This window comes from Astyanax mexicanus, chromosome 5 (assembly GCF_023375975.1).
Source record: "Astyanax mexicanus isolate ESR-SI-001 chromosome 5, AstMex3_surface, whole genome shotgun sequence".
In the NCBI taxonomy this organism is placed as follows: domain Eukaryota; kingdom Metazoa; phylum Chordata; class Actinopteri; order Characiformes; family Acestrorhamphidae; genus Astyanax; species Astyanax mexicanus.
In genome coordinates this window covers 8969163-8996532 of record NC_064412.1, presented here as the reverse complement: position 1 = coordinate 8996532, position 27370 = coordinate 8969163, and the positions used below count along the sequence as shown (strand labels likewise).

General features: G+C 36.2%; 1 protein-coding gene across 2 annotated transcripts; it reads right to left on the bottom strand.

The window, feature by feature from the left end:
- Positions 1-136: 136 nt before the first annotated feature.
- On the bottom strand, positions 137-19674 carry igsf8 (immunoglobulin superfamily, member 8). 2 transcript variants are annotated; one of them, XM_015606925.3, is made up of 7 exons: positions 19372-19674; positions 19105-19292; positions 10283-10663; positions 8390-8839; positions 7189-7599; positions 3369-3794; positions 137-1899 (listed from the first exon to the last, which is right to left on the bottom strand). In XM_015606925.3, exons 2-7 carry the CDS (start codon positions 19151-19153, stop codon positions 1766-1768), a joined length of 1851 nt encoding a protein of 616 aa, XP_015462411.2. In that variant the 5' UTR covers positions 19154-19292; positions 19372-19674; the 3' UTR covers positions 137-1765. The 2 variants fall into 2 exon arrangements, with proteins under 2 accessions (XP_015462411.2, XP_022531350.2); XM_022675629.2 differs by having other exon boundaries at positions 19105-19674.
- Between the last annotated feature and the right edge of the window lie 7696 nt (positions 19675-27370).

Here is a 27370-nt window from a genome sequence, read left to right as displayed (position 1 = left end):
GAGGAGATTCTGTTAGCCTAACAAATCACTGCCTAGCAGAGCAATCAAATAAATGATGCTTTGACTCCAAACAAGGGACTGAGCTGTCGTCCCGTTCTTTTTTTTTTGTGTTAAGCTAAAACACTGCGGCTATGCCCACCTGCCAAGTCCAGGAGAAAAGATAAATCCAGAGGAAACACAGTGGAGTGCACAGTGATCTGCCTTATTCACACAGGCTACAACAAAGAAAAACACATTTCCTTCTTTAAAAAAATAAAAATAAAATAAATGATGAGAGATAGAGAGATGCATTGCACATTCACAAATCAACAGCAGTAAAACATGGGCAGGCCATTAAAACCAATAAAACACACATACACACAGTATATAAACATTATATACCATTAAAACAGTTTTCAACATGGGTTTTAACAAAAAGATCTTTCTTAAAGATTAAAAAAACTAAACGTTTTAAAGAATAAAGAAGGAACGCTTTGGCCCTCGTCCCACTTTGGTCCTGCAGGCTTGGTTGAAAAGCTTGGCATCTATTTAACGTTGGCCTGATTTGGCTCAGCTGTCGTGGACGGAGCAACAACAGCATTTCAAGTAGAGTCCCTGCATTTCAAGCTGTGTCTGCCGACAGCTTAAGTGATGTTTACATACCGACAGTCCTTCATCGCAGCGTGAGGGGAGCAGACTTTCAACTTTTCAGCACCAGAACTTTCTGCGTCCCTTATAATAAAGTGGTTTCATTTAAACTTTCATTCTGGTGTTTTTTTTTCAGCTTGTTTTACTGTTATTATTATTATTATTATTATATTATTGGACACTGCTAGCTTTTATCCTATATATACACATGTACCTCCTAACTGTACTACTACAGGAGCTTAGATCTGTATATTGTTTGTGTCTCTAAAGAACAGGGCTACCACACATACAGTATTTAGTCTATTCCACCCACTGGAAATGAGGTTCTACCATCAAGGGGTTGCTTGATTACTGCATACAGTGTGTGAGCTGTGTGTGTGGGCTGAAAGTGAATAAGTACCTGGAATTACTTGTTTTTAACTTCACAGAATTCAGTGCAACAAGTAGTAGTTTGGGTGGTTTCATAAATACCATAAAAACTATGGTAAAAGATGTGCGCCATGCTATTTATATATAGGTTTCACAAACTCTATATAAAAAAAGTTTCTCATACCAAAAAACAAGGATTTCAAGATATCAGAACACATGAAAAACAAACACAAAAACACATATTTTAAGTGGCTCACAGAAAACAAAAGAAAGCAAAAAAAACATCATATGCAATATGCAAAGTGCTGACTTAAAATTTGGCCCCATGTTCATTCGGCAACAGCTTGATGTTCATAACCAAACATGGTTAGGCCATCTGTGGCTTCCAAACAAGAGAGTGAAAGAAGTCATGTGCATTGTGGTTCTACCCTTAGAAGAAGTGCACGAGGGGCACTAAGACTACTTATTTACCCGTTAGGTCATCTTCTCCTTCCTCAGAGACATTGCATGTGCACACTTTGTGTGAGTTAATGTTCAAACCAACTGTTAAGTGTGAGTGAAATAATGTGGGCATGACGGAGCTGATGGTTGTGGAAGTGGAGAAGCTGAAAACTTCTCTCTTTTTTTCTCTTCTCTGTATACAGTTTAACTCTTACAGTCGAGTCTTTCCACCAGAAACCACACTTTACCTCACTCCTCCAGTGAAGTTCAGTACAGACTAACCATAATCGGCTTCTCAGGAGCTTCTGCAGTCGACTTCTCCACTTCTCTACTTCCTAATATGGGGCTGTTGCCTGGCTAGTCGTTTCATGAAGCAGCACGTTACCGTGGCGATGATGACCACTCCAACGAACAGGGCAGAGGATACTCCAACCACCAATGGTATAAGCAGGAGGTCAGCAACTGCACAGAAGAGAAAAACATACATCCAAACATCAGTTAAACAGGAAATATGGTCACGTTATTATCTTATAACATGATGTCTTCAGATTATAAAGTTAGGTGTAGCATTGTTGGTATGTCCACTCGCCAGCACTCTTAACCTGGCTTTTGGCTTTTAGCATAGCTACCTGCAGCCGGAGATCGGCTCGTTCCACGGCACTGAAGCAGGGCCAACAGCGGCTCATTGGATGACGGTGACACCGCGTTAACCGTGCGGGGCTCGACTTAGCCTAATAGTATATTGTACGTGTAACCTAGATTATTACTATTATTGTTTAGATAAATCCAAAGCTTGACTTTTAGCATAGCTAGCTTACTCTCCTACTGTCCGTGTTTAAAGGAAAAAAAAAAAAAAGAAAAAAAACACAGATGTGGTAAAACTTTGTTGCATATGGGGCAAACAAAGCCAGCACCTCGTGAGCCAACTCTTTTTGGATTACGAGAAAGAACCAGACTTTGTTGTCACACATGTGGAGGCGTGAGCGAAGCCGTTTTTATTTTACGCTCTGCTTTTGTTTTTTTTTTTCGAACTCACTGGGTCAGATATTTTTCAGTTATTTGTTTTAAAGTAAATGCAGTTACAATTTCAAGCATTTTCAAGCACTTTCTCAGACATTCCAGCACTTCTCAGGCATAAAAACCAGAATGTTAAAATTCAAGCATTTTCCAGGATTTCAAGCAACCGTACGAACCCTGTGTTTAGATGACAGTTTTGCATATCTTGGCTGGATTTTCTCTGTTGGTATTATGAGGTAGAGTCACCTGGAATTCAGGCTTTCAGTTAACAGCTGTGCTGAACTCATCAAGAGTTAACCACTTGGATTTCTTGCCTCTTATTTTTTTCTTTACTTAGTTGAATTGAGTTCTTGAGTATGTGTAATATGGATTTGAACATTTCAAAAGAATCCTCAAGTGCAGTAACAAAGACCATGTATTTTGTACAATTTTCTGTATCTGACTGGACTTGAAGATCTTAAATGGCACAAACAAAATAAAATATATAGGGAAGTTCTAAAACATTTGTTTGGTAGTGAATGTGTTTGTATGCCTTTGGACATATGATGTATCCAGTTCCGCTATAACTGTTCTTACATTGTAAAGCGCAGGCTGTTCACAACTGGTGTCTAGACAGCATTTATCTTGATGGAAAAGTTAGAAAAGCAACTAAAGGGAAGTACAGCTCTGTGAAAAGGTCATTATTAAAAATGTGGTGCTTAAAGAGTGGTCAGATCTTATCTAGATTCTTTCATAAACTCTTCATCTAGAAACTAAAGCAAACAAAAAAAGAGAGAATAAACATAGAAAAAGAAAGAAGCAAAGAGGAAGAAGAAAAGGGAAGAAACAAAATAAGGTACAATGCCACATGACCATTTCTTCTTTTCTCCCTCTGCTTATCTAACTATAATGGTTAGGTACGTATTGTATCTTACCTCGTGCGTACAAGTACACACGCACCATGGCTGACTCCGCCTTTTTGGTGGTTTTGTACCAGCCTCCGTGGGGATCCTGTGCCCACACCTCTGCCGTGCACTGGTAATACCCCTGGTCTTCCTCACGTGCTGAGAAGATCCGCAGCCTGTAGGTGCCAGCAGAGATGCGGTCCACGCTCATATCACTTCCATTACTGTAGATCCGAGACATTCCATCGTAGGTCAGAGTCGCAAAAACCACGCCTTTAGTGTCAGCTGGGGGCGTGACCTCCTTATTTTCAGGCTCCTCCCTTTTGTGCAGCCACTGCACTTCTACCTGGGCCGAACCGGTGGTCACCACAGAGACGTTGCACAGCAAGGTAGCAGTGCTTCCGCGCTTCAGGAGTGGACGGCGTGGCAGCTCGACTACTGCCGATACATTGACCTCTGTATAAATAAACAGACACAATCCAAGTTTAATATCAAGAATTGCTATAAGTACTTAAATCTAAGCAAACAATAACATTATCAATCAATTACACATGATAAAAGAAGCAAAATGCCCTAAGGACACAAGATTTCTAATTTAATCTAATAGGGATGCACCAAATATATGGCAACCAAATATACAACTCTGTAAAAAAAAATAATAAGAGACCACTTAAAAATGATGAGTTTCCTTGATTTTACCAAATTGAAAACATCTGGAATATAATCAAGGTGAAGATGGATGATCACAAGCCGTCAAACCAAACTGAACTGCTTGAATTTTTGCACCAGAAGTGACAAAGTTATCCAAAAGCAGTGTGTAAGACTGGTGGAGGAGAACATTCCAAGATGCATGAAGACTGTGATTAAAAAACAGGGTTATTCCACCAAATATTGCTTTCTGAACTCTCAAAACTTTATGAATATGAACTTGTTTTTCTTTGCATTATTTTTTGTTATTTCAGCCATTTCTCATTTTTTGCAAATAAATGCTCTAAAATCACAATATTTTTATTTGGAATTCAAGATAAATGTTGTCTGTAGTTTATAGAATAAAACAACAAATGTTCATGTTACTCAAACATATACCTATAAATATCAAAATCAGAGAAACTGATTCAGAAACTGAAGTGGTCTCTTAATTTTTCCACAGGTGTTTTTGGCAGCTAAAAGTGGCAAACAAAAGCACCTTCGATGTTCAAAATAATTTTGATCCCAAACGATTTATACCAAACAAATGCTAACTTATTTTAGGTCATACTGCAGTTTTTCTCTAAGGTTAGGAGTGCTTTCAGCAGTGGTGGCACTTCACTGGGTTCCGAGACGCAGAAGTCTGTCATCAACTTGAGTGAAGCGAGTAACCCAGCTCAGAAAAACAGTTAAACAGATATAAATAGCATTGCAAATAAACCTCTCCATCCCAGCTGAGGATGGCTGCTGTGTGTATTAGCATCAGCCCAGCTGATCAGGTCAAAAGCATTACATAATTTAAGCTGGCAGTTAGCAATCCCTCTGCAGCGTTTTATAACTGTGTGGGTCACAATCACAAAATACATGCAGTAGACACACATTATACTGAGTTTTGTTGGTATGTCTGCTGGGGTGTTAAAAATGTTGGTTGTTCAATAAATATTGATGAATTATAGGTACTGTGATCACATTTTTTTATTTTTATTTTTTTTATTTATGCAATGGTGAAAGAAGGAGAAAAATAAATGAAAACCTGTTAAAACATTTTCAGTATTTAACCAAATGCTTTTATTTTGTTTGTTTTTTTTTGAGCAAAAAATATTTAGGTGCATCATTAATATTTAACTTTTTTTAATAACAGAAAATAGATGAGTTTGGCTGATGTACTTAGGGCTGAACGATTAATTGCATTGCGATAATCTCGCGATATTTTAAAACGCGATTCTCTAACCGCACTGGCTGCGATTTGACTGGTCACGTGACTTGGGAGCGAGCCAAGCCGAGGACGAGCGGAGCATACCCGAGCAGAAGGCAGGGAGGTGGAGAAGTGAAGTCAACACAGCGCACTTTAGGGCGTTTTCACACCAGCACTATTTGGTCCGGTTAAAACGAACTCTGGTCCGTTTGTAACTTTAGTGCGGTTCGATTGAGCAGGTGTAAAAACAGTAATCGCACTGGGGTGCGGATCAAAAGAACCGGACCGAGACCAGCTAGAGGAGGTGGTCTCGGTCCGGTACCAAACGAACTCTGGAGCTGTTCGCTTGTGGTGAGAACGTGATCCGGTCTCGTTTGGATCCAGCTATTAAATATAAGCCATTTATTTGAGCTAAACTGCTGATAAAGCAAGCACAGTTTAAACTGATATATTAGCCAGATAAAGCTAATTACCACAGCTGTGAACAAACACTGTGTCCATGCACGCGCTGCATTCACTGCTCTGTTTATTATGTATAAATCTGCGCTGCATTCACTGCTCACAGCCGCGTAACTCTGCTTATTATGTATAAATCTGCGCTGCATTCATAGCTCACAGCCGCGTGACTCTGTTTATTATGTATAAATCTGCGCTGCATGCAGAAACACGGTGTTTGAAAGTGCAGCGTTTCAGTGTTCAGTATTAAAGCACAGATATTTGCGCTGGAACACAAAATCTTCTCGCTGTATTTACTTTTTTCGTATATTTATATTTAATGTACTCCCGTGTCAGACAGCTCTGACCAATCAGAGGACACAGGCTGCTCGCGTGGTTTATTGATGCGCATTCTGGTGCGTTTACATTTATGCCTATGGGAAACCAGACCGAACAGAGCGAGAAAACGCTCCAAGTAAACGAACTCATTAGAAACAAACTACAGGTGTGAAAACGCCCTTGTTGCACAATGGCTTCAGGCTCGACAGAACACATCAGTTGTGTAGAATTACTTTGGCTTTAAAAAAGAAGATGCTGCTCAACGTCAGGTACTGTGCTAAACGTGCCTTGCTACTGTTGCTACGAGGCGAGGTAACACTACAAACCTTTTTCAGCATTTAAAAAAACACCACAAAGCCTCGTGTGGTATTTGCAAGGCTAAAATGCCAATGACCAGTGCTGCATCTTCAAATACAGAAAATAACGAGTTGGTTAAAGCAGATTCTCTTTATGTTTTTTTGCACTTTAATTTTTCATGATGTTACTAGCTGGAGAGCAGTAAGTTAAATTTTGTATATCTATTGTTTTTCCTAATTAAAAAAAAATGGTGAAAAGGAAAAGCTATTTATCTATTTATTTTTCTATAAAAAAAAACAAATGGTGAAAAGGAAAAGCATAGATTTTTTTGCTTTATTGTTATCTGTGCTTTAAGTAAATCTGACATTGTTTATTATTAAACAGATTGATTTATTGCTTCTGTTGTTGAAAAATACTTGAGAAGACAAAAAAAATCGCATTTTAAATCGCAATCGCAATTTATAGATAAAAAATGGCAATTAGATTATTTTCCAAAATCGTTCAGCCCTAGATGTACTGCATCTGTAATAAGTAATAAATCATAGGTATTGTGATCACATTTTGTTTGATTTGTTTTATTTCATTTATGCAATGGTGAAAGAAGGAGAAAAATAAATGAAAACCTGTTAAAACATTTTCAGTATTTAACCAAATGTTTTTATTTTGTTTGTTTTTTTTAGACCAAAATATTTAGGTGCATCATTAATATTTAACTGTTTTTATAACAACAGAAAATAGATTGGTTTGGCTGATGGACTGCATCTATAATAAACAATAAATCATGCTAATTCTGTTTTTTTTTTTTTTTTTTTAGCAAAACACCACAAGGCCCCAGAAGCGTTAAGCATCAAATTTACACATGCACAGAATAAACCAACAGAAATCACGCTCACTAACCTTTAGTTCTGAGGCTGACAGTCACTCCCTCAGACCACTGCGTGAGGGTGGCGGGGCTGGCTGGTCCTGGACTTATCCTCCCTGCGTACACACTCACGGCGCAGCGGTAGACCCCGGCATCAGCAGGGTGGGCAGAGAAGCGACGCAGAGAGAACTTCCCATTGCCCTCCTTCTCCATACTGCCTCCTCCTCCTTTGCTGGTGTCATCCCCCCAGCTCACCACCCCATCAGGCCCCATCTTAGCCACCTCCACCTCCACTCCCCCAGACGGACCACGCCGCATCCACTGGACCAGCAGGGCTGAGCGGTTCCACCAACCGGCACCGGAAACCTGGCACATGAGCCTGAGAGGAGAGCCGAGCTGCAGAGACAATTCTCCAGCCGGTGCCACGCTCACTGACAGAGTATCCGCTGAAAAGATCAACAGATATTAGTCAGTTATTGTGCAGCAGTACTGCAAGATGTGTTCCTAAATACAGGAAGATGGATGATCACAAGCCATCAAACCAAACTGAACTGCTTGATGTTTTGCACCAGGAGTAAAGGCACAAAGTTATCCAAAAACAGTGTGCAAGACCGGTGGAGGAGAACATGCCAAGATGCATGAAAACTGTGATTAAAAATCAGGATTATTCCACCAAATATTGATTTCTGAACTCTTAAAACTTTATGAATATGAACTAATTTTCTTTGCATTATTTGAGGTCTGAAAGCTCTGCATCTTTTTTGTTATTTCAGCCATTTCTCATTTTCTGTAAATAAATGCTCTAAATGACTATATTATTGTTTAACATTTGGGAGAAAAGTTGTCCGTAGTTTGTAGTATAAAACAACAATGTTCATTTTACTCAAACATAAACCTATAAATAGCAAAATCAGAGAAACTGATTCAGAAACTGAATCAATGTTTTTCAGAGCTGTATAATAGCATCATATAATCATTAAATCACTGGCCATTATATCAATGTTCTTAAAATTACAATAATATTGTTTATTAGAATGATTAAATATGGGACAGCACAAGCCATCATAGCTAGTTCTATTTGTGTTTCTGTTTTTAAGAACTTATATTTCTTAAGAATAATCAGAAGAAAGGTTTTCATACTTTTTTTCCCCCATGCTTTTTGCAGGACTGTTTGTACGTTTGTGTTTTCTCTAATGACAAACAAACCAATAAGTGTTAAGAAATGGAATATCTGACCTAGTGGCTGAACAGCGAGGTTTCCCAGCTCCATGGTCCTCTGTGCAATACGCTCCCACTGGTCAGATGGGTCCAGGATCCACTGCACTGCCTCGCAAAAATACGCACCGGAATCCTCCGGGGCTAACACGCTCATCGTTAGCACGTACAGATCCCTCCCTCCATCTCCACTCTTCTTCTCCAGGTTGATCTCCCCATCTTTATACCTCTTTTCATAGGCGCCTCGGCCTGGGATCACACGCAGCTCGCGGTCGATGGAGATGATCTCTCTGAGGTTGTGGCCCAGAGATCCAGAATCAGTGCTGCCTCGCACTCCAAACGTAACAGATAGGTGAGTGTGTTGGGGTGACTGGACAGATGCTGCACACGTCAGCTGAAGCTCTGTGCCCTCTGTGACGGGCTGACCGCTCAGTATGCGAGAGTGCGTTATTGACAAGGTGTCTGGCATCACTGCAACAAAAACAAACAAAACGGGACAGTAAGATATGACCAAAATAAAACAAAATATATACAAGAATTTCAATTGTATCACAGCACATCGTGTTGTTGTATAGAAAGACCAGTTTATTGTATGTTATTTTAACTTTTGGTCAGTGATTAACTTGTGGCTACCTGAATTCTACCAAGCTTCTTTAAAGTACAGTACAATGCTCCAATATGCCTTAAATTAAAGGAATATTAAGGTACATCCCATTATTAGTTATCTTTTCATTGATGGTGTGTTGAAAAATCTGTCTAAAAAATTTGGATATTTAATAAAGATTGGTTATTCTTATGATTACTTTAAATGTAAATAAAAAAATGTTATGGTCTAATTAATCCACTGAGGCCTTTCAGACACATCTTAGGTAGTCTAACAAGCCCTGACATCTAAAACAAAATTACACCTACCTAAAATAACTTGTTCCAGACAATGTTAAAGCAGTAAATGAGTCATACATCAATTTTTGAAGTCTCCTCTAAAAACAGTCTTCGCAAAATCTATTTGTGGTGGTCTATTATGGTGCAGATTAAATTAGAAGAACTCATTGCACACATTTTTAGCCAAGACTTATTCAACATAGTATGTATTCTTTATTTTTTGACCATAACACAATGCTAAGACTAGACTTGTTAACTGTGTGTTTGTATAGGAATGAAGGCTGCCTCGCCCACACTGCATCTGTTTGCTCTGTTATTTGTGAATGTCTTAAGAAATTAATACAAAACTACACACAAAATGCTAAGGGCAGTGCAGCACTTAGCAACATCAACTTGCTTCTGTAACCTCTAGAGGAAGCCGCCAACAACACGCAAAAGGTAAGCATGTGATTAGTTACATTCACAACACATTCACATAGATAGTCTATGTGAACACATTTATATTTTAAATATCACAAATCTAATAAAATTGAGTGTAAAAACTAATCTGATGTTTTGTTTCCATCACATTTGTGCCTTCGTTTTTTTATATTTGTATAAATGTATTATTATTCATTTTATATATATATATATATTTTTATTGTGCTATGTAAAAGTTAGTTTTAGCTTAATTTTAACTGTTTTGTGTTGTATTAATCTTATTTCCTTTTGATCTAGTTTTATTATTATTATTAATTTACTTTTTTATTCTATTTTTAACCATTTTTATTTTTTATTCACTGTTATTTTACAATGATTAAATGTAATTATTATTTTTGTCATGTCATTATTTTTGTCATGTCAATCCCTGTTTTTGTAAATGCTTGGCTGCATTGAAAATAAGGGTTGCCCTCATTGTACTTCTGAGTCAAAAAAAAAAGGTTGATTGATTTTTATAATCATAATATTTGTAAATTTTATATACAATTGTAATGATTATAATTTGTGTTTTTTAAATTGTGAAAGAATTTTAATTGAATATGAATGAAGTACCTTTGACATTCACTGAGGCGCTATAGCTGCCCTGATATCGCACATCAGTGCTCGGTGTGTAACACTCAAATCGTCCCTGATCGTCTGGGCGGAGCCTCTGAATAACCAGCCTGGCTTTATCATCAGAGTCCCTCTCCACCCGGACCTCGCCCGAGCGCACTCGCCCCTGGAACGGGGCGTAAGGAAACCCCTGGTCTCTGGTCGACACCACCCCGATCTGCATCTCGCCTGCATCCTCTCGGTACAGGAACCACTCGAAGTCCTGCGTTCGTGGACCCTCATACCCTGAAACAGTGCAGGGCAGGGACATGGGGAACCCTGCTACCCGGTACACTGGACCAGGGGGAAGTGTAACCTCACGGCACACAACTAGCTGGAACTCTATCAGAGTGAAAGAGAGGAGGATAGAGAAAGAGGACAGAGAAAGGAGGGGCAAGAGAGATAAAGAGAGAGAGAACAAACATGCACCACATTAAAAATCAGTCAACTGTGTGCCCTTTACATATTCACCACAGCAATCAATAAGTGGAACAAAACTAATTGGTTTTTATCAGGCAATCATTAAACAAGCCCTTAATACAGCCTACAACTACAACCATACTCAATCAGAGCGGTCACTGGATACTGTTCAGCTCAGCACTCACAAACTTTCACAGTGAAACTAATAATAAGCTTATAAATACTGAAGGACATCAGACATCACTCTGGAAATTTGGCAATGGATCCCTGAGAGCTCACTAAACAGCTTATCTAATAAACAAATGGGCAAGCAGATGAATCAGCGAGGTTGAAAGTGCACTGAATTTACGCTGTCTATCAAATGTTTGGTTAGTTTTGCAAAACGTTTTAATAAATGACCACATATTCTATATCAGTTACCTTATCTTAATATAATCAGGTTTATTCTATGAAGCATGTTAAAAGGGTTGAATATGGCTGGTTGCACTACCCCCTTTCCCGGATTCAGTTTTCCCCTGCCCTGGTCTAGTTCTTTGGCCACACACTAATTTAGCCTCGAGGGAGATTGAAAAGATCACAGACACAAGCTGCTTTCCTTAACAATCTGAGTTTATTCGGGTACAGACATAGTCTTTTATAGCAGTACATAAGTGCAGTCAGCAAGAAGGGGAACTTGCTCTTCTTGCTTCTGCAGCAGAGGGGTGAAAGTCTACAGATCAACAAGTAGAGAGGTGGAAAATACCCTAACACATGTTAATTAGGACAATATTATTAAACAATTTTAATGAATTTTACATACTATAAAAGGTACACTGTATTATAAGGTGCACTATCAATGAACGTCTATTTTCTATTTTCTGTTCTATTTTCATACATAAAGCACACAGGATTATCTCTCCCAAAAACTGTTTAGTTGGATGATTTAAGCGCCTCTGCTTACTTATAGAAAGCTTAGATTTTTAGTATTTTAGCGTGGCTAGCAGCAGTGCTTATTAGCAGGGCTTAGCGCTACTAAAAGCCGCTACACTGAGGAACCCAGAGTCTTTTGGTAAGCCAGGGCGCTATCAGCTAGCGGTTAGCATCTGAACGCTCAGTTGCTGTCTCTCTGTGGGTCTTTCTGCTTTTAGTATTTTCTTAAGTAATGGACTTAATCAGTCTTTTAGGAAAATGTATTTCTTTGCTTGAAGAAGCTCTCCCGTTGTTTTTGCTGTATTACTTGGGTCATTATCTGTTTCATTTGCCTGAATCTAAGCTGAAAGCACAGTTCTATGCATTCCAGAATTCATCATGCTGTGATCAACCTGCACTGGCAACCATGCATGCCCATGCCTTAACACTGCCTCCACCAAGCTTGACAGATGAGGTTGTATGGAATATTTAACTTTTTCTTGGCTTCATCTGGTTAAAAAATTTGTTTCAGATCTGGGAAGGACATTTCATGATGCTTCAGTCTAATCTGACACTTCTGATCTTCTTCAGTGTTACCAGAAGTTTGTGGCAGCGCTAAATTAGGCAGAAAGATAAACAAAATGTATCTTTGTATCTTCCTGTGAGGTCAGCATTGATTAGCACTGAACCTTTCAGACATTTTAATAGGGGTATATGTTTGGATGGAAATCTTATTAGTGTCAGCAGAGAATTGCCTAAAGCAGCTATGAGCAATGGACTGATAATGTTATTATTATTATTATTTTTAATAGTTTATTTAACAGGGACAGTGTACATTAATTAACATTACTGTAAATGCACCAGAATTAGCCTAAAGGCTATTTTTCATTCGTTGTCCCTGGACAGATCTTGAAATTGTCTACCTAAAAACATCATAAAGATTACAATAAACAATGCAAATATAAAAGAGCAATAAAACAGATATATCACAGTGTATAAGTTTGCTAAAATACAGCTGTAGCTGAAAAGACAATCTAACTAAAATACTTTTTCCAAGGGGGAGAAAAAATTATAATTTTGAGTTACAACATACAGTAACACACTTATGTATGCATTTTATTTATTTAACTGTATTTTAGCATACATATTTAGCAATACAAAGAAATAATTTAACTCTGTCTAGGCAGGCACTGCCTAATTTTTATAAATGTTTATATAGTGTCGATATATAACAGCACTGGCACAAAATAAGGATCATACTTTTGGTTTTACACCAAAAGTATGTCAAACTTGGCACGCAAGTTTGACATACTTTTGGTTTTACACCAAAAGTATGTCAAACTTGGCACGCACCACTATGATCCTTATTTTGTGCCAGTGCTGTTATATATCGACACTATATAAACATTTATAAAAATTAGGCAGTGCCTGCCTAGACAGAGTTAAATTATTTCTTTGTATTGCTAAATATAGAAGAGCAAACTGTTAATTAATCATTTTAGCAAATCCTACTCTTCAAACACAGGACAACACTCTAAAACCAAAAAATAGCATTTATATTATTTTGTTCCATTTATTTGTTTGTACACTAAAAAACTAAGCATGGAAACATTTGTATATTTAAAACAGGGAAGCTATTGTGGGCTGTTATTTCCTCTGGTACACAGAAGTCCCTGCTGTATGTTTAGTGTAACAGTAAACTAGATCATATTGGCAGTGTTAAAGGATTCTCATGGCCTGCTTCTCAGTTCTGGGCTTAAGGTCATTGTTTACTGATGCTCACCCCACACTCGGCACCCCCCGCCTGGTTGCCCAACCCCCAAAGCAATCTGAATAAAAGAGCTTTATCCTAGTACTAAATAGTGCTACTCTAATGATGTAAGAGCTGTGAACTCATGTAGCTTCTTGCGGCATGTATAGAATGTTTCTGAGCTACTTCATATTGCTGCATAAACCTGCTCAGATCAAAGATAAAGATTCATGAATTCTTCAAAACAATAAGAACATATCCTCAACTTCAAACTAATTTATACTTAGATGTATACTTCTATACATCTACAGTTTTGTATAGGCGTTCTCCACCCGAGGGCTGAAGTAGCACCCATAGCTGTGCATTTGTGCGCATCATAAAAGAAATTGCATGCCCCATGCAGTGGCATACAATAATATTCATTGTTAAATATACAGTTAATTGGATTATGGGTTCAATTCGTCAAAAATAACAACAACTATTCTGTAGTTAACATGATTCTTGGACCTTTCTAAGAACTGCGTCTGTGTTTTCCAAAACAGGCCAGGAGAGTCTGACAAGAACTGCTCTTATTTTTGTCAATGATTTGTGTAACGCTGCACAAATAGCAATTAAGTCTTGCACTTACTCATGTTTTCTTAACCAGTGTAGAGCTGCAACTAATAATTATTTTGGTAGTTGAATATTCTGATGATTATTTTTTTTGATTAGTCGATTAACAGCTAAACATGAGATTTAAAACCATTTAAATGTCCAGATTGTGGAAAGTACTTATACACATTGAGTAAATAAGTATATCGACTAATCGCTGCAGCCCTAATCCAGTGGTTTTGTTATTTGGACACGCAGATTCAGAGTCTAACTTAACCCTTCTCCTAAGGTACGTTTTGGAATGCTGCAAATGTATTTTCGTGTCTTGTTTATAGTATGTTGGCAAAACCTGCATAAAAACTGTTGCCCTGAATTACTGATCAACTACTGTGTTCCGAATTTTGTTCATACTGTTTTTTTTTTTCATGTTGTTGGCAAATTCTAAGCTGAGAAAACCAGAAGCATGTTGACATGTGTAGTAAGCTCATGTGATGAAATAATAAATTTAGTTTTTAACTTTGTGGTAATCATATGGCCCTAAAATAATCACCATGTTTCATGGTATATTCACGATAACGATACTCTTGGCAATATGACAAAACACTGAATAAAAAAAAATCTTTTAAAATATACACTTTATTAGATTTGTAACAGAAGTCAATGATCTAGAACAGGGGTGTCCAAACTCGATTTGTTGGGGGCCAGAAGGAGAAATATATTTTAAGTCACGGGCCACAGACTCTGTAATAAAACAAATAATGAAATATACCCCTTTAAATAATACATTTTCCTGATTACTTTCATTTACACACCATTTTACTTGACTTACTATCTTTATCTATCTTTGACAGTGTTGTGTAAACTAAGATTTTTCTAATTGATGTTTCGTTTTATGATGTCTCTTAATATTAAACTCCTTAATTACGGCAACTTTTAGACTCTTTTGCCCTTTTTCTGCATTACAACTGAACACTCTCGCCACTTTTAGACTCTTTGGCCCGTTTTTCTGCATTACAACTGAACACTCTCGCCACTTTCAGACTCTTTGGCCTGTTTTTCTGCATTACAACTGAACACTCTCGCCTCTTTTAGACTCTTTGGCCCGTTTTTCTGCGCTACAACTGCACTCTCTCCGCTTTTAGCCTGTTTTTGGCCCGTTTCTGACATCTAGCGTTCAAACTTTGAATCTTACATTATAAAAACCTGCATAACAGCGGGCCAACTTTCATTCTATTTCTAAAATACCTCGCGGGCCGCTCCAAAAAAGGAAACGGGCCGCAAATGGCCCGCGGGCTGTAGCTTGGACACCCCTGATCTAGAATGTCATGATACTAATAATGCACTCCGAATATGTAAAATAAATGATACAGGACAGATATAATCTGTCTTTAGTAGATATATAATAGGAAATGAGAACAGTTTGAATTTTTCTTCTGCCAAAAACAGCAAAATAGTAGTACCCTGATGTGATAATTAGGGGTGGGTGATCTGGCACAATATTTCAGGGTATAATATCCTTCACGATATTACAAAACGATATGGCACACCCCTAATTCAGATAACCACTCTGTACAACTGTTGCGATCGGAAACACATCTCAGAATACTTAGCATGTCAAACCTTTATGTGGAGTAGCCACAATAGCAAAAAAAAACACATTAGTCTTCACTTCTGTCAGTCAGCCAAAGTCAGAACGCTGAGACTTCTTAAAATTGTAGGGTATAAAATGGGTTAATACGTTGGGCAAAGTATCAGGCATGAAATAAAATGTTCCTGTCACCTAGGTCTTAAACACCTCAACTTTTCCTTTAACTTCCCTTTAACTGTGACTCAGTTGATGAGGTGATGCTGTCTGTACTTCCATCCTGTAATTATCACTCCTTATTTGGGCATGCAGCTCAGACACACCTCACTGTGTGTCTGTGATTACACGGTGATAAAGTGGTGTGTGTCTTTACACTCGCATGCTCACAACCCAACAAGCATAACCTGAAAAACGAGGCAGGTGTTCCTGGAGGTCAGTGTGAAGTGGGAGCTCCCTCCATACTCTTACTCATACTCATAGCTCAGGAACAGGATTTAAGCGGATCATACAGGCTCATTAACCCAACAGAGCCCATGGTGGTGTATGAGCCCAGGGTGGCTTTAAAATTGTTGGAAAGTTTCTTACAGCACTGTCATTCAATTGAACTCCCAATGAAATCTCTAAGTGACATATAGCTGGATTAATGGACATCTTGATAGCATCACTACGGGACAGTGTGTAAACATGTGTTTGTTCATCACACCTTATTTACAGAATGCAGGATTGTTGGGTTAGTGCTATATAGGAGATAAAACTAGCTAATTTTAAAATTTATTTATTTTAGCTTCTACAGCTCTGTTACAAACATTTTATCAAAAAACACTTTAATTAAATGTTTTAAATTCTCCATTGCCTGATTTTTGAAACTATTATTATTAAATTATTGTTATCATTTATGTCTCATCAGTATTTTGGCCTTAAAATGTTCAGTCATGTGTCTGTAATAATAAAAATATTCATTAGCTGCTCATTGAATTTATCTGATACAACTTTTTTATTTATTTATTAACAACATTCAGACGGGTCTGGGCACTTATGGGTTAAGTAAAGGGCCACTGGGGTGCGGAAAACTATTACTCAATGAAACCTGTGCATGATGTATATCAGACATAGGGCCGCATGTTCTGACTAGAGCAGTTTTACAAGTCTAACAAGACAGTGAAGTTAGTAAAGACACTAGACCTGCCATGATAAGATTTTTTGTGGACAACATATTGTCCCAGAAGTTCTTGGGATAAACAATATTATTGTCATTTTAAGACCACTAAATGCCAGGAACAATGACAATGACAATATAAGAGCATAACAAAAAATTACCCCCTTACAATTATACTATACTTTTTTCTTCACCTACTGCAGTCCACACTGTGTGTATGGAGTCACAGTTACTAAATCATTGGTCATTATTGCATGACTGGCTAAAACACTCTGTGTGAACAAGCATACAAATAAACACAATCGTTCATTGACGGGTGACACCTTGGTGAAGTTCTATTTGTGTTCAGTGCCATGCTGACAGTATTCTGCACTTTTAGTTTGCTTTCCATTATAATGGTGTGCTAATGTGGGCATGTGATTTTTCATCTTCTAAATGTAATGTTAGCGATGACACCCAGACAGCACAGTAGAAACAGATTCATTTTGCCTCATTAAAACCATTTGCAGGACTTTATCAGACATTTCATGATCATCACACTGATTATTTGTTTTGACTGATCTTTAGTGCTCCATTGTTGTTTTTTTACACCTAAAATGTGTAGTATATTAGTACACCTTATTTATAAAATGGGAGGAAACTATAATACAGGTAAAGCCTTCTGTGCTTAGTATAATTTCCTAGATGTCTGAATTACCTAGGTCTTGTTCATTTATTTAACACCCAAGAAAACACCCAAGCATTATCACAAAACTATCTATCCTAAGTAGTTAATTAGCTAGCTTAATTCCTAGGGCTGTTGTCTATCAAAACAGATCATGAACCGGGTCCAAGTTACTGTTTTAGAAGTTTTTAAACTAATAAAACAGTAACTTGGACCCCAGGTGCCCACTGCATTGAATACAACAGTTGTACTAAAGCCATTGAGGCAAAGTAACAAAAACTTTTAACTAAATTAATGTGATTTAGAACACTCCTGAATCAAGTTTTTTTTTTTTTTTACTATTTAGGGAGGGTTCATGAAATTAAAAGGTTAATATTGAATATGAAATATTACACACAGGCTTCCAATTAGGGTTATAAAGATTAGTCGATACAAGCAACAATGTTGATTATTTAAATTTGTCGACAACAAATTTCATTGTTGATTATTCGTTCATTTGTAACAGTACTGCATTACACAGAGTGCTGGGTAAACGGATCACTCATACAGGTTACAATCAACTTTGTTTGTGTCTCCAAAAGTGCCAATATTTACTCACTAAATATCAGTACTTTCCACGTTTAAACAACATTTAGACATTTTAATGCCTTTTAAATATCATGATCAGCTGTTTCTGACGTTTTAGAGATGGAGGACATGGCACAAATTATCGACTACTCGACTAATTGAAAAAAAATAGTAATCAGATTAGTCAACTACTAGGGGTGGGCGATATGGCTCTAAAATAATATCACGATATTTCAAGGTATTTTTGCGATAACGATATACTTGGCGATATAGGAAAACTAAAATAATTCATTCATTTCAGGAATATAGTATAATGGTATAACAGTATAATCATAATGTGGCGAAATAAATAATACAGCATAAAATAATATAATGCAGCAAAAAATATTGCAGAATATTTAGTACATGCATATCGTGGCTGTCCAATGAAAAACACTGATCTCCAAAACAGAAAAAAAATTGTAAACTTTCAGTGGAAGTCAATGTAAAGAGTTTATTTCAGGTAATTTTGAAGAGTTTCTAATAGTCTATGCATTAGGAAATGTTGGCACAGTGTAAGGGACAGTTTGTCTGTTCAAATTATGTAGTAAACTAAAAATTAACAAAAATGGAGATACGTGTTTTTCATAGGACAGTGATGATATAAACTGCTAACTAAAACAATTATACAATAAATACACTTAAACTTCACAGTAAATAATAGACTACTTTTAAGACAAAACATCCCTATTATCACAATATGGATTTTTCATGATATTTCTGTGTCACGATATATTGTATATGATATAATATTGCCCACCACTATCGACTACCAAAATAATCATTTGTTGCAGCCCTACTTCCAATGCAACGGAAATACAGAAAAAATACTATTTAATTTTTGAGTTAGTTGGATTTATTTGCTAGCTATACATATTTTATATTAACTAGAATATTAAAATCTTTTTCCTGTGCATTACAGACAGAAAACAGCATTGTTACTATTCTATTTTGTTTAAAAAAGGGTTAAAGATCCACGAAATGAACTCAGTCAGAGGATCAATGAACACACACACAGCCCAACCCATTACTAAGAGGTGATGTTCCAGTTTCAGGCTGTATAGGCAGCGGTCTGATTGTGGATTAAAGTAGTGAACAGATGGGTGCAGCAGGCTGAACTCACCCCACACAAACCCGATGATGAGCAGCAGCGTTAGCCGCCTGGGTGCCATCGTCCTCCGGCTGCTGTGGTCGCCAAAACACGGTCGTACGCCCAGTCAGTCACGCCTTTAACTCTCCTTATCCAGCTAACTACAGCGTCATTTGACACACATAGTCCCTTGCTTCAAGTATAACGCAGGATTTATTGACCTAATATCGGAAAAAACACAAGTAAATTACATAATTATACGGTGAAAAACGTTCGGTTAAATCTGGCTAGCGTAGTTACCGTATGTTAGCTAGCTTAACCCATTCAGTCCATTCAAACCGTATTAGCTAGCTAACGTTATGTTAGGTTAGTCGGTTTAACCGACTCTACAGCTTAATATCGCTCCAAACCCGTTAACGATACACCCGTACTTCTCCCTATATGGCCTATTACTGCGGTTAATATACTAATATTTCCTTTTTCAAGTAACTAAGTTACACATCCGCCTATTAAAATAAATAAGAGCGACTGGTTTTAAAGCAGCCCGCCTGTTCCTCCGTGCAGCAGGCTCTTCTCCACCTCCGGCGGTAAAGCACAGCTAAAGCTGCCCAGCCGTGGCCAGAGAACACCCTCTCACCCGATTGGTCCAAACATGTAATCGATTATCCGCTTAGCCAATAGAAATCCAATGCGATGACTCAACACAACATCGACGTGGGTGTGCACCAATCACAGCTGTCATCGGTATCAGCACCTTGTTGTCCAAATGTCTATTTGGTAAAACAACCTGTGTAACAGGCCTGTGTGCTGTATGTATCTGTCATTTTCTATGGAAGCCCGTTACCGCCCACTAAAATAATGATTTAAAAAAATATTCAATTTAGTATATACAATTTATTTTAAGTAAACTGCTATCTAATCATTTAGAGATAATAATGAATTAATTTGAGATACTATCTGATTATTTTGAAATAGTAAGTTTTGAAAGTCATTATTTTGAGATACTACCTCAATGTTTGAGATATTAAGTCATTACTTTGATATAGAAAATTATTATTTTGAGATTCCATCTCATTTTTTCTTATATCATTATTTTTGATAGTAAGTCATTATTTTGAGATAATAATGAGATTGCAGTTAACTTAATCATTTAAAAATATGCTGCCTTTATTTTTGTTAATTTTAGGTGATGAAAAAATATACACATATATACACACACACACACACACATATATATATATATATATATATATATATATATATATAAACACAACAGCATTTTAAAAGGTGCACTATTTATGTATTAAACTCGAGAAAAAATGCAACAATAGTTTATTAGTTTATTTAACAAACATGCCAACCAAAATGCTGTACCAGTCAAAACTATTTGTATTTTATATTTAATATTAAAAACATTAAAGCTATACAGGAACATGTGGAATCATACTGTAAACAAAAAGTATTAAACAAACCAGAATATGTTTAAATACTTTACATTCTTCTAAGTAGCAGATTTATCTTTAATGATAGACTTTGATTGAACACTATTGATATTTTGGTATCTCAGTGTCTTCATGAGGGAGAGTCACCTGGAATAGTTTTCTCAGCGTCTTGAAGAAGTTCCTGGAGGTGCTGAACAATAGTTGCTGCTTTTTCCAGCTCCAGCTCATCCTAATTAAATCACCTCAAATCACCATCTCAGTTCATCAGGTTTAGATCAGAGGATTAATGTGGAGGACACACACTTTTTTATTTTACTGTTTACTACGTAATTACATATGCGTCCCTTAATTGTTTTCGTTATTTTAATATCAATGTAAAAAAGGTTTCCCTTGTGGTAGTGCAGATAAGTGTTGGCTAGTAGAAACCAGGGCTGCGTCCAGAAACCCCAAAAGTGTCTCCTTATTCCTACCGATCCTCCTCCTCTCCTCCGTGACCCGGAAACTGATTTTGTGAGGCCATCTTGCCGCCTGTCCGAATACCGTAGGAGACGAAAGAAGCCGCTTAAAATCCACCTAACGGAGGTTACATCAGTGTATCCTACTCCTGAAGACTTTTTAATGACATCACTGCTTCCACGCCCACAGAGCACGCGAAAAGCAGTGCGAGGAGCAGGCAACGCCCAAATATACGTCATAAACATATTAATTAACTAGGTTCCTTCTGGACGCTTATGTTTTTGTTTAGATAAGCTGTATGCTCAGTAAAATATATATATATATATATATATATATATATATATATATATATATATATATATATATATATATATATATATATATCTCACTGGCCAGAGATGCGGCCAAAATGCCTGGGAGTAAGCAGGATTTTATTGGAATATCTGAATATTTAGCTGTGTGACAGTAATGTTCCATTGATGCTGTTTCATCTAATATTTTTTCACTTCAACATGTATGCAAAATATAATATGTATTATTATATGTATTATTTATTAAGATTTGTTATTTGTTTTATTACATTCAATGAAATCATATTTTACTATTAAAATAATTTAATATTTACATATGCAACCTTCATCAATGGCTAATCAGGCTGCACTTTGAAGCTTGATCTCTAGAATTTGGAATTGTGTTTATTGATCTCTCGTTTTTATTTTTGTATGTGGAGCTTTATTCCGAAGCTGTGATTGGCTGGGCAGTATCCGGCATGTGCTAAAAGTGAGCGTTGTGATTGGCTCAGTTAATCGGTAGTCAACATCCTATCTAAAAGGGATCAGCTGTCCCATTTCCCCAATTACAGCTCCTTCCCTCCATTCCTCCTCCTCCTCTCCTCTCCTCGATTCCTCCACCTTCTTCCGGGGTGGGAGAGGAGGAGTAGGAAAGGAGGAGTAGGAGAGGAGGAGTAGCAAAAGTTTCTGGACGCTCCCAGGAATCGCTACAGGAAGAAGAGCCAAAATACCTCCGCCCCTTTCCATTTTTTATTATTACTTCAGGTAGGGGTACCTTAAAGGTATATACAAACACATATATTCAAACACACACGAATACATACATTAATGCCAACATTATTTACACCACATTTACATACTCATAGACATGTCACTGGATGGTAAGTATTAATACATTTTTGTTCTAACTTATCTTTCCCGGAGCACATCCGGAGCTCCAAGGATACTACAAGAACAGGAGTTAAGATGGCCGCCATTCCCCAAGAACAACAACAACCAGGTAAGAATATTTAGTGTATTTATATACCTAAAGTGTTTAATTAATGTCCCCAGCAGTATTGGTGTTATGGCCAGGCCTCTGCCATCATCACAATGTACAATGTACAGTGTAAAAAATAAATTAAATAAAATTGTGGGGTTTTTTTTGACTGGTACTGTACTATACACAAGACACAAAAAGTTGCAACCATCTACAACACACCTTAAGAAAAAGGCAAAGTTAAGCTCAGTGAGTCTAAAAAAACACTGGAAGAGAGAAACCTTGTGAAAAAGCTGTATATGTAAATTTAATAGTAGTGTACTTGAACTATATCCGGATAACTAAAGTATACTTTTTCCCCTTATGTTTGCATTCTTACCTCCTTAGGTTGTATTCCAATATATTTTAAAAAGTAATGGTGTACTGGTGATGTACTTAATAAAACTAAAACTGTTTTTATAATTAAACTATTCTTTTACTACATGTGTCATAGGAGCCTTTATTTCTGCAATAAAACTGTACTTCAATGAAATTTGTTCTCAAAACATTAACTCATATGAATTAAAACTGTGCTGATGAACCTTTTGTGTGTTAAAACTACACTTTAAAAGTTTATTTTAGTTGTGTGTGATTAAAATTACACACACAACTAATGCTTACAATGAGATATCTTGCTTTTGTTTTTTGAATGTGATGTCAAACCTATATTTTAATCACATTTAAATATGTTTTTAATGTACAGTTGGGTGACTCACACAGATATATTTAAATGATATTAAATAGTGGTGAAAATAACATATAACTAATATAGTCAGTATGAATTTAGTGCAAATTTATAGTATTTTGATTACAAACCTAGTATACTTTTTCACAAGAGAATGCATCATTTTGTGGAGGATTTTATTGGTATTTGTGCAGAGTTAGACACACCAATTGTACAAATAGCGAAGACAGAATACATGCATTCTTCTATGGGTGCCATTTTGCCCTTCTAGTGGAAGAGGTGCCGTTATGAAGTGTGAAGTTATGCCATTCCTACTTGAATGGCATAAAAGGTGAGAAAACAGGTGAGAAAACAGTTCTCATACAAGTGAGAAAACATGGTCACATGCTTGGCTTTTCAAACACACTTGCCTTCTGTTAATGCAGACAGTGTGGCGTCGACCATCAAGCCAAGGGAGCTCAGAGAAATCCATGCCTTCATACCCTAGTGAAAAAAGTAGATTAAAGTGTACTAAGCATTATTATGCTTTAGTTCACTAAAGTGTACTTGTAGCCACATTATTAATCAGTATATTTACAGTATATTTTTTGTACTTATTGTACTTTAATTGTATAAAAATAGTACAGAAGGCTTAAGTTGTGCTACCCCTTATTTTAAATATGCTTACAATAAAATTATAATACATTTAATGAGGATTACAACTGTATCACTATTATACACCGAATATATTAGGAATGTATTAAGAATTGATGTTAAATATACTGTATTAACATTAGAGTACAAAATATGCTTTTGGTTCTGTCTTTTGTAAGTTGCTCACTTCGAGTATACTTTGTTGGGTATAAAAATATATTTGATATACTGTACTACAATGTTTAGCATGTTACAAATGTACTTTACATTTTATAAATGTGTTAATTTAATTTACTTTCTAAAAAGTTATATGATACATTGTACTTTAAGTGAACAGCTGTAACAGCTTTTTTGGAAATAAGTATTTTAGAAATATATTGAATTGCATTAAACTAACAGTGTACTGTGTTTTTTAATACACTATGTTTTTCGCTTTTAAAAGTATGATCAAAGTTTACTTTCAAACATTTGATGAAAGCATAATATTAATGTACTTTTAATATATTTTAAGTAAGTACATAAATATGTACATGTCTAAATAGGTTTAAGTACAATTAAGTATATATATATTTTTCACCAGGGATATCTTGAAAATCTGATTTTTATGGGGAAATATGTGATTTCCAAAGAAACAGATGTCTACAAACTTTCTGAGAGATAACTACACCACTAAGAAAGGAATGTATTATGTATTATTTCAACCTTTTTATAAAAGTGTGCTTGTTTTTATGATGTTATCTAACTTCATTGGAAACCTGAACTTGAGGCTGAGCACAGGAATGCAAAATAAAGTAATTGAGAGAGGAATCAAAACTAAAAAGAGGAATAGATCTGTTCTGAGACAGCTCATGTTAACTTCCACCATGTGTTAGAGAGTGAAGTGGGAAGAAGGTTTTATATGAGGAAAGGCCCAGTCATGGTGAGGAAGTGAGATGTTGCAGAGCACATGTTTATATTTATTTTCTACCAGTTACGTAGAACTTATAATTTCTTAAACATCATAAACTCTTAGGACGCAGGACTTCAGCCCCTGTGAATAGGAATTTTACAAGAGTAAAATAATTCAGAGACAGTATGTGTTAATGCACCTCAAATAAAGGCCCAACATACAGTAGCAATCAGAAATATTAAACTCCCTAATCTCAAAAGATGTCACAATGGAGATGGAGATAAAAGGTACTGAGATAAATGACAAAGAAATCTCATTAAACAACTAATATTTATTGACACATATGAATTAAACTTTGAAGTTCAGATAAGAAATGTAACTATTTAAACACATGTATGTGCACTATTATGAAACCCATAGTTTCAGTACTCATGAAGTAACTCATAAAGAATTAATCCAAAGCAAATTCTAGCTCTTTGAAAAGTCTTTAATTGATAAATGCTTAATATCTTTAGGGGGTTGAATATTTCTAAACTCAAACAATCCTCTTAATGTGTTTTAGAGCATCAGTTGTAAAGTAGTGAAGAGGTAGAGTTACAGGTATACAGTGAATAGTGAATATTTCATTAATGTTCTAATCCAGATTATGGCAACTACTCAAGTACAGGCGCAAAGACCATCAAAAACCTTATGATGGAACTGGCTCTCACCAGGAAAGGAAGAAAAAATAAGAAATGTAACTATTTAAACACATGCGGATGTGCACTATTATTAAACCCATAGATTCAGTACTCATAAAGTAACTCAAGAATTAATCCAAATCCAAATCTAGTTCTTTAAAAAATCTTTAATTGATAAATACTTAATATCTTAAGGGGTTTGAATATTTCTGACTGAAACTGTATGTCCAGGCAATGCTAAAACTAACACCCTCTAGTGGGAGAATAATTCCACATCCTCTAGCAAGCACAGATTTGCTTGAAAGCGCAACTCTTCATTTCAAAACACAATTACTGTTTTTAATTCTTTTTTTTTTAATTGTCTTTTTTTATTGATGTCAGCAAAAATCTTTCTGGGAGAAAACATTTTTTTTTAATATATTTTATTTATTTCCATTAATAAAAAAATACTAAAATGTGCTTATTGACTTATATTCTTTCTTTATAAAATAGTGAAAAAATAACTGATTTCTCCTAATAGATAGTAACGGTTAATACATGATTTATCGTTGGAATGGTTCAATTAGTATTCAGCGGGACATTCTTCTGAACAGCCTAATATTAATCAGTGTTTTTTTGTGAAGCTGTTCGAATTGAGTGTCCATATTAACTAATTAATCTGCAGCATCTGTATAAGGCTTATAGTTTAGTACAGTAGGTACATGGAATACACTGCAAAATGTTTGGATAAACACAAACTAGTACATGTATTAAAGAATCGGACATTAATCTGCACTGATTTTGGGGTTGTGGGTGTTAACTGATTTCCCTCAGTGTTGAATTTACTATTTCTATCTTAATTCCAAGGTGTACTTTGCCCCAGCCCAACGCACAGACTTTTTTTCTGAAGCGGTTCGCGTGTGTTGATAATGTGATCTGGTCTCTATCTGACCCAGCTATCAAATATACCTCCTTTTAATTGAGCTAAATTGCTGATGAGGCTTAGTTTAATCTGACATGATAGCCAGATAATATAATGCCATGAACAAAATCTGTCTCTGCTGCTCCATGCTGTTTACACACTGAGCGTAGTAATGTGCAGCGTTCACTGCTCACATCCGTGCTGCACATCCCATGAAAAACCCTGTTTTTTGAAGCGCAGTGGCAAATTTTTTTAGTGTTTTGTGTAAAGGCACAGCTTCATACTGCACAGATATACAGATATGTACACACTGGAACACACAATCTTCTCAGTATATTTACTTTTTTTACTCCCACACCAGACAGCTCTGACCAATCAGAGGAGACGATGTGCTCACATCGTGTTTTTTTTTTTATAGCGCATTTTGGTACGTTTACATTTATGCCTGTGTGATACCAAACCAAACAAAGGAAGAAATGCGCCACGTAAACAAACTCATCAACTGATCCAGACCATTGAAAATGCTCTTTTATTTTGAGCACATTAAGTTCTAAAACAGAAATTCTTACAATCAAGGTGAGATGTTTATAATAAAGTAAAGTTTCCTTTATTCAATTTATCATGCATGATTTATTCCAGCGCACCACTTTTGTTTTATCTCTCCTCAAACATACAAATATACTTTTTGAATTAAATTGATATAAATATAATTTTACATTTTTACATGCATTCTTTTATATACATTTAAATATCCACCATAACAACTTGCATCCTAAGAAGAACAAGTGCACTTAATTGCAGTTAATCACAGAATATTGTGATTAATTAAGAATATTGTTGTGATTAATCTAATTACATTTTTTAATGGATTGACACCACTATTAAAATCACTTCAAACCGTGCAGTGAATTTAAGAAGATCCCATGTATTCCACATATTCACTTCCATCTATAATATACCCTTGAATCATGATCATTACACCAATATTACTTCATTGTTGCATCACTATAAACTGTAATGATGAGCCCCAGTGTTAATAACAGAGGATTCATCAAGCATCGTCTGGCAGGAATCTCTTATCTGTTCCCCTCCCAATGCTGCCATCTAGTGGCCTGAAGTCAGATTTCCTCAATCAGAGCAAAATCAAACATTTCATGGTACATAACTATAATTCTTGATAATATGATTTTCTATTTTTTATAAGACATTTTTATCAGATATTACAGTAAATGTGCATTATTATCAAAAGATTTAGACCTATGTGGTAGCTTTATAGAGGCTGTCTATTGCAGGGATCTGTAAAGT

Coding starts and splice junctions, on each gene's coding strand:
- igsf8 (XM_022675629.2), bottom strand. CDS start 19,153: ATGGCACCCAGGCGGCTAACGCTGCTGCTCATCATCGGGTTTGTGTGG. Junction 10,664..19,104: donor CATCATCGGGTTTGTGTGGG/GTGAGTTCAGCC, acceptor TCACTCTGATAG/AGTTCCAGCTAGTTGTGTGC. Junction 8,840..10,282: donor CGCCTCAGTGAATGTCAAAG/GTACTTCATTCA, acceptor TTTTTGTTGCAG/TGATGCCAGACACCTTGTCA.